The 13,611-nt window shown below is 39.0% G+C and overlaps 1 protein-coding gene across 3 annotated transcripts in view; it reads right to left on the reverse strand.

Moving 5' to 3' along the window:
- The window catches only part of GLRA2 (glycine receptor alpha 2), a 128,857-nt gene that overhangs the window by 25,461 nt on the left and 89,785 nt on the right, over positions 1–13,611 (reverse strand). For all 3 annotated transcript variants that reach the window (XM_048933390.1, XM_048933389.1, XM_048933391.1), the window contains one exon: positions 3,482–3,631. In XM_048933390.1, the coding sequence (XP_048789347.1) occupies positions 3,482–3,631 (150 nt within the window). The remainder of the gene's footprint in view (positions 1–3,481; positions 3,632–13,611) is intronic.

Genomic DNA, 13,611 nt, shown 5'->3' on the forward strand with positions numbered 1-13,611 from the left:
CTCCACCTTACTAGAGCAAATCACTTTCATGGTCGGAGTTCTCTAGGGGAAATCAACTCCAGAACATCTTCAGATCTCAGGATTTTGCAGCAAAAATAGTACAGAGATGTGGTCCCTCTTTGTGTAGTGCTGGATGTGTGTGTAATACACGACATTAAGAAGTAGAAGTGATATTTCCGCCAGTTTTCTGCAGTCAGAGAGTAGCTGGGTTTTAAATGAACCTAGCTGGACTAGTAGCACTATGTGACTGATCAGACATACAATAGCAAGTCTTTGTTTGTACTGTTTTTTTTTGGAGTTATGACATCAGCTTCCCAGTGGCAGCAGAGTAATATCGGTTTTATCCCTAAAACTTTCGTGCTTATGTTCATTTTTGCCTATGGGTAAATGTGATTATTTCTACAGTAGAAAGAATGCAGAAATGAAGACTCTCTTCTGCTGTTTGCTATTGTTGCTCTTTAAGTGAATGATTTATTGCGTTGCAAGCCCTCTAACATAATTTTGCAGTGTAACAGGATCTGTGTTATTTGCTTTGATTTTGAAAGCCAGTAATTCCCCTAGCAGTGAAGAAAATCCACTAAAATAATCTACATCTTATAATCACATAACTTTACAAACCTTGATCAAAGTAAGAGGCCTATTACAGCTCAAAAGCTATTTGGGCAATGATGTTTTAGTTTTGGAAAACCAGGTCCTGAAAAATTTAAATTCTAGTCCTTTTTTATTTGAACGAATGGATTTCATTTCTCTGCCACCAGTAGCAAGCAATGAGCAGAACACTAAGCTTGTTTCTCTCTCCATCACTGATTTTATTACTTCCACAACTCACCCGTAATCTGGATCTATCAGTGGCTATCATATTGCTTCAGATCTACTACACATCACACTGTGTACAGAATTTCAGCCCCATGGCTCTTCTCAAAACAAGTTGGAAAAAAACAGTGAAATACATTTTTTTTTCTTCATACTCCACTAGACAATGTGTAGGACGTGACAAGAAGGTACACCACAGGTTGACAGTTGAGAAATAAATACCATACCAGTAAAATGCATTTCATTATATGTACCTAGTTTGGTTGGAATGCAGTCATCTGAAAGATGACACAGTGTGGTGTTTTCTATGTCAAAGCACTTCCTATGCTCCTGCACCACACTTGGTCCCCTAACTCCCACCCTCCCCATATATATACAGGGCCAGGGTACAGAATACACATACACTTTCCTTAGGTTTGGAGAAGAAACAGCACAATCCAACCATGGAAAATAGCAATCATAAGGACGGGCCACAAGAACATGCAACATGAAATTGCTGTTCATGCTGGGGACAGTACTCCATATATTGTGTGGGATATTTAGAAAAGAGAGTGCAAGAGGCTACTGGCGATGTCATGAAAATCATCCATTCTGCTGATTTATGACATCATTGCACATACTAAAGCTCTCTCTTGCTTTCTCTTTCTTACTACAGTTTTACCCTCAAACTTGAATTGCCGATCTGATTCACTGTCCCGTAAGCTGATGACTCTTTTCTTTGCAAGCCATTCATGCGCCTCACGGAATCGACGCTTTCATTCCCAAAAGTCATAGTCTGTGCCTGTCCCCAGAGTGTCAGCATACATAGCAGCAGCAAGAATAAGAACAGCACAATGGCAACACAACAACACATACATAACACGCAAAGAGAAGAATTGGCTCAGTTAGAGAAGACCATCATGCAAAACAATGTGAACCACTTTCAAGGCAAAACAGAGAAAATCGTGAAATACAAACTCAAGTAAAGAGACACAGAAAATGCTTTAAAAAGTGCTGGTCTCAGTATCAGCATTCCCTATTTTGAAATTTGTGCAACCAGATTCATAGAAAAAATAATAGAAACCCTGTGCAAATGGATAAGTGTATCTTACACCAAAAGAGTGTTATCCAGTGCTTAATTAGGGAATCATCCATTTTGTGTAGAATCAACTGACTTGCTTGAGTGGTCTTTTCAGATGATCAGGTTTCAAGTATCTTTCCCTTAATAGTCACCAAAATAATCATTCTGACGGTAGGTGAATGACTAACCAAAACCAAACCATAATCAAAATCTCATAATTTTCAAGTGACATTGTTGCCATACTATTACTTACCAGTAGTGGTGTCTTGGCAACTAGTTCACTTCTGAAGAAGACATCATACCCAAAACTGAAATTACAGACTCCATACATCATCTTCTGCTGTTGCATCGTTACTGGAAACAAAGGTTTCTAGTGGCAGTGTATCTGCCATGTGTGCCTACAGACAGGCAAGCATTTCTATTCCCTCTCAGAATCTGAATGAGAATCTCAATTCATCTGACAACAGCATTAAATCTGAGGACAGTACTGGATTGCTTCCCAGAGCATCCATCAAATATTCCATTAGCTACAGAATAATTATTAGACAGACCTGTCAAAACACAAATGCCCTATGCCATTCTTGTTATTGCTAAAGTAAGGAAACCATTATTAGCAACTTGAAACTCGCATGTGACTCAAGTGAATATTTACTTTGCCTAGCAATTGTTTCTGCGGAGATACAAACCTAAATGTTTCTGCTGATACTGAGTTCCAGTGAAACAAATACAGGAAGGACGCTATAGCTGTGGGAATTCATCGTAAATTGACTAAAATTCAGTTTGATGTCTATTCTTGCCTTTTCTTTTAACAAATAAGAAATCAGGAAACACTGACAGACTTCTTAAAAATATTTCCAGACCGATATCGACATTAAAAACAAGCCTCTCTTCTACATTTCGGTTGGTATAAAATTATATAATCATAATCCTCACAAAACATTCTTTTGTTAAAAAACTGAAGTTAGTACCAGTAATAACATGTGAAGTTGCCCTAATCCTTTTCTTTTTTTCCCAGTGGTTAGGTTTGCTGATTTCAGCAGGGAAATACATTGCTCAGTGCTGGTTTAGAAGTGAGGGCAGAACTGCTCATCACACCTACAGGGGACTATGTTAGAGAATCTCCAATTTTAGCAAGAAAAGACACTAGAAAAGACAGGTCTTAAGCATATGCTTATGTTAGCATTTCTGGATGAATTCAGAGAAATAATAATGCTAGTATGCTGTCTGTATCATTGTGTCCTGCTGTTCCTTATCTGTTAGTTGGCGCCATATAATAACAGTATTTGGGGATTAGAAGAAAACCTGAGGTCAGTCTAGCCTAAATAGCTAATAAGTGTATGGGTAAAGGTACAGCTGCCTCATCAATTTTAAGAAGAGAATAAAATTTTTTGAATCAGTGACCAGTCTATTGACATTTATTGATATCTTTATGAACTGTAAATAAAGCCAGCAGATAATTTTCAACACCTTCTCAAAGAATAAACCACAAAAAATCAACATTATAACGACACTGTCCATCGAGGGCAAGAACTGAGGTGAGAAATCAACCTATATGTCAAATATGCTGTCAGGGTAAAGTTGGGCACCTGGAGTAAAGGGCAACTATACCTTGTTTTGTCTTCTTTGCCTTCTTCGAAGCCTCAGAAACTCCTTGTGCTGCCGTGAAACAAAGTTGACTGCTGCATATTCCAGTAATGCAGCAAAGACAAAGAGAAGGCACACGGCCATCCAGATGTCAATAGCTTTTACGTAGGAGACCTAGAAAGGAGAAGAACACAGCATATTTTGCATTCCAAACTTCTTCATAAACCGATGTGAAAAAGTAAGCAAATTTCTGCATGTCATGAGATTCAATTGTTTAATGATGTGGGGCTTTTTGTTTTGGTTTCTTTTGCTCATTTTGGTTTGTTCCCTTATGTGTGGCCACATGTACAAACAATACACAAATTATGAGCAACTGCCTTGCACAAGAGAATCAGAGTTTGTCTAACAATCACAGCTCCTCTTATATACCCCAAACCCCAGTTTAACAGAAAGAATATGAATATAAAATCTCTTGAAAAACCACCCTAGAACAGTTATATTTATTGCCTTTTTTTTTCCTCTTTCATGAAACAATATTATATCCATCATCATATTAATTAGCTACATTTGCTATCAATAACCTGAAAGTAAACTCTGGGTACTGTATCTTAACAATTGATCTAACTTCATTGATATATGTGCTATTAAATATTCAGTCACAATCACTTGATCTTTATCCAATAACTCTGTAAGTAAAAATAAAGCTTCACAGACATTATCTAGAGTAGAAATATCTAAGTACTATATGTCTTTGTTATAGTACAAGCCAATTCTGATTCGAGTTGTCCACAATAAAATCAGATGTATTAAGCATTGTAACGCCACAAGATTTTTTGTCACATTACTCACAGCAGGCCAAGTATCAACCAATTAATGAGCTGCACACTATCCATATCAAAGGTATGTCGGCCTCCACAGCTACGTTTGGTCTCTGTCTTTCTTTGTAGTCTTACAGTTTTTAAGCAAAGATCTTATGATTAGGAAACAGCAGGATATCGCTTCTGCTTATCAGGTACTCTATCCAGGGTGGAATTATAATTATCTGACTTTTGTGTTTGCAAAGTACATGTGAGCTAGATACCTAAACTCCTTTGATATAAATAAATCAAGGAATGAAGAGTAGTAGGCATTTCTAGGATGCAGTACATCTGAGCTGTTTTAGATGTGTACTTCAGGATGAGATGACTAACACCTACTAGCATTTTTTGTCTTCAGGTTGGTATGTACGGGCTTAGAACCTCATGATCTCAGCATAGATGTGTGGGACTTTACGCAGCTGTCTAAATAAAAGCATCACATACTTCCATCAGGAACTTAGCTATCATTTCCTAATCCAGCAGAGCACAGATCTCTGTTATCAAACAAGCTGGCTCTCTGAAGATGGTTCACATACCCAATAGCATCTCAAAAGGCATCATCACACTACTGAATTAAGATAAGAAAGATGGACAGCACCAAACTCTGAAAAACTGTAATAAACAGGTATATGATGTCAGAACAGTACTCTGCGGAGCAAACAGTTCAATGCTGTCAGCATACACAGGACTCAGACATGACAGAAGAGAACAATGTGTTCTGAATCTCTAGTCCAATATTTAGTAGACACAGTCTCCACCAGAGGAGACTCTCCTCTCACCCTAAGATGTTTTGCACACTCTATTAAAAATGATCTTGCTTTCATGCTCATGGCTACCATTTAATGATGAAGAGAAGTACCTCTATCGCTGCAGATTTTTGCTCATAATCACCGTGTGCTGGAATGGCACTGTATTTTTAAAGACTGTAGAACACTTTTTGTTAACGCATAATGAAATACACTGCACTATGTGCTCCAGCAAGCAATATGAGAGGAGAAAGTAACATTTGAAACCTTGCAGGAAAGATACACAGCTCCATTTTGCAGATCCTGAACACTGAACAGGATATTTCATAGGAGTCAAGAATTGCTATTCAGCCTGCATTAGGGAAGCACACACTGCTGCCAAGACTATAGTCCATCTCTGCACTGTAGTTGGTGCCCGCTGCAAGGTTCATAGGATCACATGCCCAGGCTGAGATAAAGAGGAGCATTTAGCAGGCGAAGGTGATACTATGGATCTGTGCCTTTCAATTAGATTCACCGCAGGCAGGCAGTTCTCTCTCACAAGCATAGAAAAATCTTACAAGTTACTTCTTGACTGAGCAGCTGTGAAACCCAATGAAAACTCTGCAATATCCAAGACATTCTGTGCCACAGGCTGAAGCTCAGTAGGAATCAACTCACTGTAATTTCTGTAAAATGCAGCTGAGTTTATGATGTTTGTTACCTTCCTTGAAGGGGAAGCTTGTTTTCCTTTACGAATGCCTTGAGGAGACATAATAGACATGCATAAACAGCTGGACTGTGATGCCAGAGACAGCACAATGCAGGGAGCTGAAACCATGAGAATCAGCATTTGTGACTGCAAATCCTGTCCTGGTGGGTTCATAGCAGTGATGGCAAAATAAAAAAGGGAACCCTGAGTTAGACTTCCAGCCACTGACAGCGCTGCCATAAATGGCATCCACATTGCTGAGCTAGATGGATTATTTTAACTCCAGGCTGCTGGTCTGGGATCACGATATACTTGGCAGGTATGTAGCTTGTTTTACTGTTTAGTCATTGCTGCACCACAGAACAGCTTTAAGCAAGCAAACGATGAAATTATTTTCAACAACACTATAAAAACAGAAATATGTAAATTCTATAATAAGTGAAATCTAACTCCTTCGATTCAAATTATTTTTTTTATGATTTTATTTGTATGTCCTTGATATGTCCAAAATTCTGCTGCTAAAAGCCTAAAAGTCTATGCAGCACTCTGAAGCAAGACTTATTTCTAGCCATTCCTGTGCCTGGAAAACTGTGGATCTTTCACATCAAGGAAGTCTTTCTCTGGTGTACATTTCCAGGGAAGAATTAAAGTGGGTGACCAGATTTAGAATGAACACTTCGGTATCTAGAACATGAACAAAGTAAAACATCTGGGTCTCTCTCTGCTCTAGCTGAATGTCACCTATCTTCCTCCCATCTGGAAAGGGCCACAGCCACCAGACCACAGACCTTTGAAGTGAGCTTCAACCAGCCACCCCTGCTGAAACTGCTACACTTTGTATGAAAACACATGAAAATACATAAGTTTAGGAACTGGAAACAGAGCGTTCTCTTCTGAGACGTAAATCTTAACCTCTAGAACATCAAATCATCCTCTATCTCTGTGTCCCAAACACATGCAAGAACTGAGAGGGCCCTATCATAGAGAATTTCATGGTGGCTGCACAATTTCCTCTGGGATATGAGCACCGAAAGGTTGTGAATTTATCTGCACACTCCAGGTGAATGCTATAACCAATTGCCTACCAGATGCTGCTGCTTCTCACTGCAGCTTCTCACATGTGAATGAAATGCCCTTTTCTGGGAACTTCTCGGCATTTCCCACTTATCTCCACAGGAAACTCTACTCAGCAGGCTCTGCACTGTATCTCACTCCTAGATGCTTATTTCTCCTTTGCACTGTAGAAAGAACTTTTCACATCTAATTTTCAGTTAAAAAATACTGCTGAGTGACACACTCTTAGAAGCTGGGGTCTGCACAGTCAAGTGCTTTGTGATATCATTGGCACTTTCATTGCTTTGACAGGTTCTTCCAGCAAGTCCAAAGAGAGTTAGCGCACTGTTAGCAGCTATAATTTTTCCCAGATTACAATCTAGCTTAATATATCCAACCAAAAAGCTAACATCATGTGCTTCAGTAAGGACCTCATTGAACAATAGTGAATCTCCAGCTTCCTCAACTATCTGCTTGATACAGAACTACAATGGTAAGAAAAACCTTGAATCACTTCTGTAAGGCTGTATCTTGATGCAACCCTGATAGTACACTGGCTCCATTTACTTTGCAGTAGTTTGAGAAACAGTTGTTTGGAAAATTGGTGCCATTCAGTACTGTCACGTTTATAAAGCATATTAAGACTTCCTTGCCCTTTTCTTTCTTTAAATAGCTGCTCTGTTTATTTATTTATTTATTTATTTATTTATTTATTTATTTATTTATTTTGAGGAAGATGTGGTTAGTTAGGGATATTTAGTGGCTCCTACTAATAAAAAACATGAATTACTGCAATTATTCAGTTGCTCTAAATACTTTAAGGTCAGATGTTGAGGATATTTTTCAGAGTGAATCTGTCTGCATCGTGAGTCAAGCTTGATAAGACCGAGCACAGTAAATGTGACAAAGAGACTCCCTTCCCTTCACGTTTTTCCCCATTTCTTATTCTGCCATGTCCACTGTGTAAATAAAAGAACAGTTGGTGCTCTGTAAAGCACTGCTGCATCATCAATGACCTCACTGAAGTTCCTGGAAAGAAAAGGCAAAGGATTACATTGTTCGTGAAGGTCTTGAAAAGATTAAATCTTCCACTCTTCCAGAACCTTTAATTGTAACACTGTGAATCTCTCACGGCTTCTCTATACTTTCCAAATATAGCCATGTGTCAAAAACAGAATGAAGCACTCTTCTGTGGAAAGAAGCTGAGGGAAAACACGGTCATGAGTCCTGCAATTCAGCAGCTGTCATTTGTTGACATTTGTGAGTCAACCCAAATGTGAGCTCTATTTCTGCTGCAGCAGAAGCCTCTAGATACAACTGCTTTATCTCTCTGATCCAGTCTAACAGGTGTGAAACAGGAATAAAGACACTTCCATTCTCTCCCACTGTTCTACACTGAGAAAATAAATTCAATAATCAATGTAAAGTGTTCAGAATGTGAAAAGAATCATACATTCACTCACTTTGTTTGATAGGATCTGACAAAAAGAATCTTCGAGATGTGATATGAAGACCAAACCCTGTATTTTGTACAAGGCAATGACATCAACAGTGGGATCAAGCACACCCTCAGCAAGTTTGTGGGTAACACCAAGCTGTGGGGTATAGTCAACATGCCAGGGGGACAGGTTGCCACCCAAATGGGCCTAGACAGATTTCAGCAGTGGGCCCAGGTGAACCTCATGAGGTTCAACAAAGCCAAGTGCAAGGTCTTGCACCTCGGTTGAGGCAATTCTCATTACCAATACAAATTGGGGAATGAAACAATTGAGCATAGCCCTGCCAAAAAAAGACCTGAGTATCGGTGAGTGGGAAGCTGGACATGAGCCAGCAGTGTGCTCTCACAGATGAGAAAGCCAATCATATCCTGGGCTACATCAAAAGACATGTGGCCAGAAGGGTGAGGGAGGTGATCCTGCCCTTCTACCCTGTGCTGGTGAGATATCACCTGGAGTACTGCATCCTGATATGGAGTCCACAGTGCAGGAGAGACATGGACCTGTTGGAGCACATCCAAAGGAGGAGCACAAAAATGATCCAAGGGATGGAATACCTCTTCTACGAGGACAGGCTGAGAGAGTTGGGGCTGTTCAGCCTGGAGAAGGCTCTGGGGATACTTGATAGTGGCCTTTTAGTATCTAAAGAACGGCTGTAAGAAAGAAGGGGACAGTCTCTTCAGCAGGATATATTGTGACAGGACAAGGGGAAATGGTTTCAAACTAAAAGAGGGGCATTCAGATTGGATACAATATGGGTGGTGAAGCACTGGCACAGATTGCCCAGAGAGATGGTGGATGTCTTTTCTGTGGAGATATCCAAGGTCAGACTGGATGGGGCTCTGAGTACCCTAACGTAGCTGTAGGTGTCCCTGCTCATTGCAGGGGGTTGGACTAGGTGACCTTTTAATGTCCCTTTCAACTCAAATGATTCTATGATTGTGCAATTTTTCAAATAAGAAATTTTTTTTGCTACTGGGAAATCTACAATTTTGAAATACATTTCTCCTATGTATTAGAAGAATTTATTGGGAAAAGAGTCAGAGAAGTTTTCAGATTAAAAATGTAGAAAGTGAAGAAAATAACTTTAAAAAAAAATAATAATCTGAAAAAAGAGTTAAGTAAAAATTCCTTCCAATACTAGAAATTGATGTTGCATTAAATTTCATTTTAGTTTTTCAAATCAAAGAACTTTTGTGAAATTATGTTATCACAAAACTTGAATTGATAAAGAAATAGATAGCTCTTTCTAGCATATCAGTTTAATATAGCTGAAGCTGGAAGCACCAGCCCTGTTTTTGCCACATTTCACAGGCAGAAAAGTTTCTAAATGAAGAACATGTTGTCTGTATCTTCTTTTTCTTTCACTGTTTTTATGCATCTTTCTCTTCAAGCAAACGTTTCACTACCATGAAATATCATCATATGTCACATGCTAACAAAAATTCATTTCAGAAAATGTGAATTACTTTTCCAGTCCTAAACTTTCAGGAATTTTGTACTATTCTGTTATTGCAATGCTTTCCAGATCATTATCCTTTACACCCTTTGAATTTAAAGGGTGATAGTCACCATGCAATACCTTGTCTGATGAGATCAGCAAGAATTTCTAGCTAGTGAATAGCATGGGATAAAAGAGTCTATCAACTTTAAAATCAATGGGATAGAACTCCCTGTAAGAAAACCTTCATGAAGAATTCAAGCAAGACAGCTGCCCATCATGGCTGCCTTTCAGACCTGTACTCAAAGGCATAGGATTCTGGAGGACAGTAAGAAGACAGAACATCAGTTTTGCTGCTGGGACCTCCCTCTTCTGTATTCAGTGATAAACAAGCATGCCTGGAAATCCAGGAAAAGTCCTCTAGGCCAAAATAATATGCCTTCCTTTATTTACCTTCTTTGTGGAACAACTGTGTGTTCAGAGAATGATAGAAACTAGGCCAATTTTTCCTGGCTTGCTCAGTCTTTGGCTCTAAGCCAGAGAGTACCTTGAGTTAGGAATTGGAGCTCTGCCTGTGCTTGGGAATGAGTTCATGAGCTGCAGAAGCTGCTTGACCTCTTCTACTTCATCAAAAATAAGGCAGAAGGTGAGAACAGATCAGTAGCAGGAAGAGAATGAGACCATCTTTGTGATGCTTACACCCACTACAACACACTAATTAGCAACAGGTTTTACTGCAGAAAGGAGTACTGCAGAGACCCCAGAAGATCAGTGTGGGGAATGGAAGAGGAGAGAATGTTAATAAAAGCTGTCATCTGTCAAACTGAGACTCGTGGTAGCTGTTTTCCTTTTTTCATCTTCAAGACTTCAGCATTCACATTCTTTCACTTATGTACTTTGTAATGAGAAAGTTTCAGCCATCAGAACATTAACTATTGGGTTAATGGAAAATAAGCATTTGTACTCTGGGCCTGGTTTAAACAGGTTCACTGCTGAATGAACCCTGTGGAAGGTGTAGGTGTCTGTACTGGCTCTGGCTGGGATAGAGTTAATTTTCTTCACAGTAGCTCATATGGTGTTATATTTCAGATCTATGGTGAAAAATATTGATAAAACATTGATGTTTTCATTATTACTGAGTAGTACTTACACTGAATCAAGGACCTTTAAGCTTCTTACACTGCCCTGCCAGTAAGGACGCTGGCAGTGCACAAAAGTCAGGAGGGGATAACACCAGCACAGCTACCCAAGCTGGTCAAAGGGACATTCTGTACTTCATGATATTATGCTCAGAAATAAATGCTGAGGGAGGAGTCTGTAAGGCTCTCATTGCTCAGGGACTGGCTGAGCGTCAGTCAGAGGGTAGTCAGCAATTGGGTTTTCTTTTTCTTTTTACATATGTGAAATGGGAAAATCAAGTCCCAGATGTTCCACTCAGGAAGCCAGCTACTAGTCAGAGTAAAATACTTGGTCAGAGATGCTCACAGAAGTTTGGTTGGCTTGTTGGATGAATGAAAAGAAAATGGCAGTGATCAGTGAATGTGAAACACTCTTCTCCCAGTTATTTTAACAAAACAACTCTATTAATTGAGTTTAATTGAATAATTGAATATAATGCCTTGTATGAATATTAATGAATACATTTAATTGAATAAAATATCTTGTTCAATTCTATTTTTTTTCCAGAAACATCTTCCTCACCTTCCATTTTGAAATAAAAGGTGGAAAACTTTGAAAACAATAAACAAAAAAGAAATATGTAATCTAGATAACATTTAATTTCAAAATCTTTACACTGTCCCTCCATTATTCAAATTCCATCTGAAACTATCCACCAAACTCATCAGGAATTCTTAAGTCATTTGAGTCACCCAAAATTGCCTTTCTTCAGTGAATAAACTATTCATCCAATTTTTTTTTGCTCTTTTCTGTCACAGGTTCTGCCAAGTCATGAGATGCTAAACCTCTTGCCTACCACTGACGCAGAACTAAATGTTGACTGTATTCTAGGCACAAAAATATGGAAATATGGAAACAATATGTTTTTTTAAAGATGGTAAGGGAGTTAAGGTTTTACTAAGGTGCTGGGGAGGGGCCAGAGGAGGTGATCACAGATGAATAAAAAAAGTTCAGTAATATGGCCAATAGCTATTTTAGTGCTGCTCACCATCCCAAAGAACCACAGACCAGGTATTTATCTGTGAGTGGTAACTGACACCACTACACATTCTACTCCCCTGCAAAAGAGAAAGCAAAGTGCTTTTACCTTCTGTGAGAGTGGGTCTGGCTGCTGAGACACTACAGGTATTTGACACATTCAGAACCTCTCCAACATAAGGTTGACAGTTGATTCAGATGACATGAGATTGTATGATAGTGCAGTGTATCAGCTGGAAGTGATAAAGTGTACAGAACTGCAACTGCACACTGGAGACCCTTATTTCTTTAAACTGTGTAGCTATATTTTACATGACATATTACAAAAAAAGTAAACTGGTGTTCCAGGTAAAGACAAGCTATTCTAGAGAGGCAATAAAATATTTTGTTTTATCATGAGTTGTATCTATGCATACTGTATGATCTTTCTTTTCAAACAGCATATTTCCACATTTGGAAAATGTAATTCCATAAATACAGAATCAGTTATCAGCTCAGTGAAGCAAGATTGTTTGTTTTTCTTCCCCAAGGGCACATGAATTATTGGCATATTCATCATGTGTCATTTTCTGTGATCTTATGGTGTAGTTCCCTCTATTTCCCATTCCTGGCAATTCATTCTTTCTGTACAGGCATTTTAGACAAGATGCACCATTTCCACTTCAAAGACTCTTTACTTCCTTGAAAATAGTGTGACTATTTTTTTCAGACAGAAAGAAAAATATACAAAATTATACAAAACAACAACAACAACAACAACAAAAAACCAAAAACCAAAAAACAAAAAAAAAAACCACCACAAAAACAAAAACCCCGAACAACAGCTTAAGGTATTTTTTCAAACTCAAGAGTTTGCAGCTGAGAAAACAGAGGCTTGTGGTGTGCACAGATAACGGTGTTGGCAGTCAGTTTGGGATTAAACTGGTGATTTCATTATGCAGTGATGATGCAGGAACTGGCTGGCGTCTCCTAGTGGGAATGAAGCAACACTCTTATTGGAATTTTGACTACGGTCAAAAGACCAACCTTGCAAAAAAAGTGTCCAACTTTGTGTTGCATCATTTTCCACCAAGATTACACTAAGCTGGGAATGTCAGTTGCATTAAGGCCAGCTCAGGCTGCTAAATAAATTGTTAACTGAAAAGTTAATATGGGAAAAAATGAGTTATTTGGAAACAAGAGGTTCTGGTGACCCTGCTGTGTTGAGTTTATACCTCCACAACAAAGTCGGAGTGGAACTGGGAGTGAACGGATCCACATCATCATCTGCAAAGTACAGACACGTAGGACTGGTTACTTCTGTCTGATCATGCCCTTGCAATCCATGAAAGAGAGAGAGACAAAAGTACAATTTCTTCTGTTCATAATCAATTAGGACTTCTGTATCTACCAGGGTATTTCTGATTCTTCTCATTGCCCCAGTTCTGAAAAACACACTGAGCAAAAACAAGTCAGGGGGTTCCATCTCTCCCGTCTACTCAGTCACATCCTGAACACTATGTGGAAAGAGGAAACTTTGGTGCTTGTCACTCTCCAGCCTGTTTGTCTCACTCTGCACTCTTAGTAAAAAGGCTTCTGGTTTAACAGGCCCAAAATACTGTGCTTTGGTAGTTGGGGTGTAGAACAAAAGCAGCCAACCCTCACCCTGATGTCACAGCAGGAGGTGATACAGTTCTATCAGATCTTGGACAAACCAGTAAGATCCACAGTTTG

The sequence above is a fragment of the Lagopus muta genome, chromosome 1, assembly GCF_023343835.1.
Source record: "Lagopus muta isolate bLagMut1 chromosome 1, bLagMut1 primary, whole genome shotgun sequence".
NCBI lineage: Eukaryota > Metazoa > Chordata > Aves > Galliformes > Phasianidae > Lagopus > Lagopus muta.